Source organism: Buceros rhinoceros, unplaced genomic scaffold (assembly GCF_000710305.1).
Source record: "Buceros rhinoceros silvestris isolate BGI_N320 unplaced genomic scaffold, ASM71030v1 scaffold22820, whole genome shotgun sequence".
NCBI lineage: Eukaryota > Metazoa > Chordata > Aves > Bucerotiformes > Bucerotidae > Buceros > Buceros rhinoceros.
Window position 1 is genome coordinate 4,055 of NW_010389329.1, and position 703 is coordinate 4,757.

The 703-nt window shown below is 66.1% G+C and overlaps 1 protein-coding gene across 1 annotated transcript in view; it reads left to right on the forward strand.

Moving 5' to 3' along the window:
• ECE2 (endothelin converting enzyme 2) overlaps positions 1-626 on the forward strand; it is a gene marked incomplete at its 3' end in the record, with an annotated part of 4,528 nt that extends 3,902 nt beyond the window's left edge. Inside the window, exons 13-14 of the mRNA XM_010134014.1 lie at positions 188-265; positions 559-626. Of these exons, the coding sequence (XP_010132316.1) occupies positions 188-265; positions 559-626 (146 nt within the window). The remainder of the gene's footprint in view (positions 1-187; positions 266-558) is intronic.
• Positions 627-703: the final 77 nt, after the last annotated feature.

Sequence of the window (703 nt, forward strand, 5' to 3'; positions counted from 1 at the left end):
TGATCATGGGGTGGGGGCAGCAGTGCCAGCCCTGGGCAGGGCAGCACAGGGGACCTGCAGTGGGACATGGCACAGGAGGGTGCTGGGGCAGGGGGGAGAGGGGTGGGCCATGCCACAGGAGGGGTCTGGGGCAGGGGGGAGAGGGGACACATCCCTGCCTGTCCCCTGTCCCACCTCCCTGCCCCAGGTGGAGCATGACCCCGCAGACCGTGAACGCCTACTACCTGCCCACCAAGAACGGGATCGTTTTCCCTGCCGGCATGGGGCATCTTTTGGGAGTGGGAGATCGCGGGATGGATTAGGGCCAGCACCCCACAGAGCCCCCCCACACTCACGAAGCAAAGCCCTGAGTGCACGAGGGTCCCTCCAGCTTTGCACCCTGCAGTCCACAGTCCACCAGTGTTCCAGCTAGGTGTCAGCTGGAGCAGTCTTGCCAGGAGCCTCAGACACAGACAGGGTGCCCAGGCTGCAGAGGCGGGGGGGGCGTGGGCAACGGCGGGAGCTTCGACAGCATCATCCCCCTGCATTTACCTGGCTCTGTCTCCCATGGCCCCACAGAGCCCTTAATTTTGGCGGCATCGGCGTGGTGATGGGGCACGAGCTGACCCACGCGTTCGACGACCAAGGTGAGAGCCCGTGGGCAGCACCGGCCCCAACCCCCATCGCCTTCATGCCCACCCCGGTCCTCAGTGTGGGGATGGGG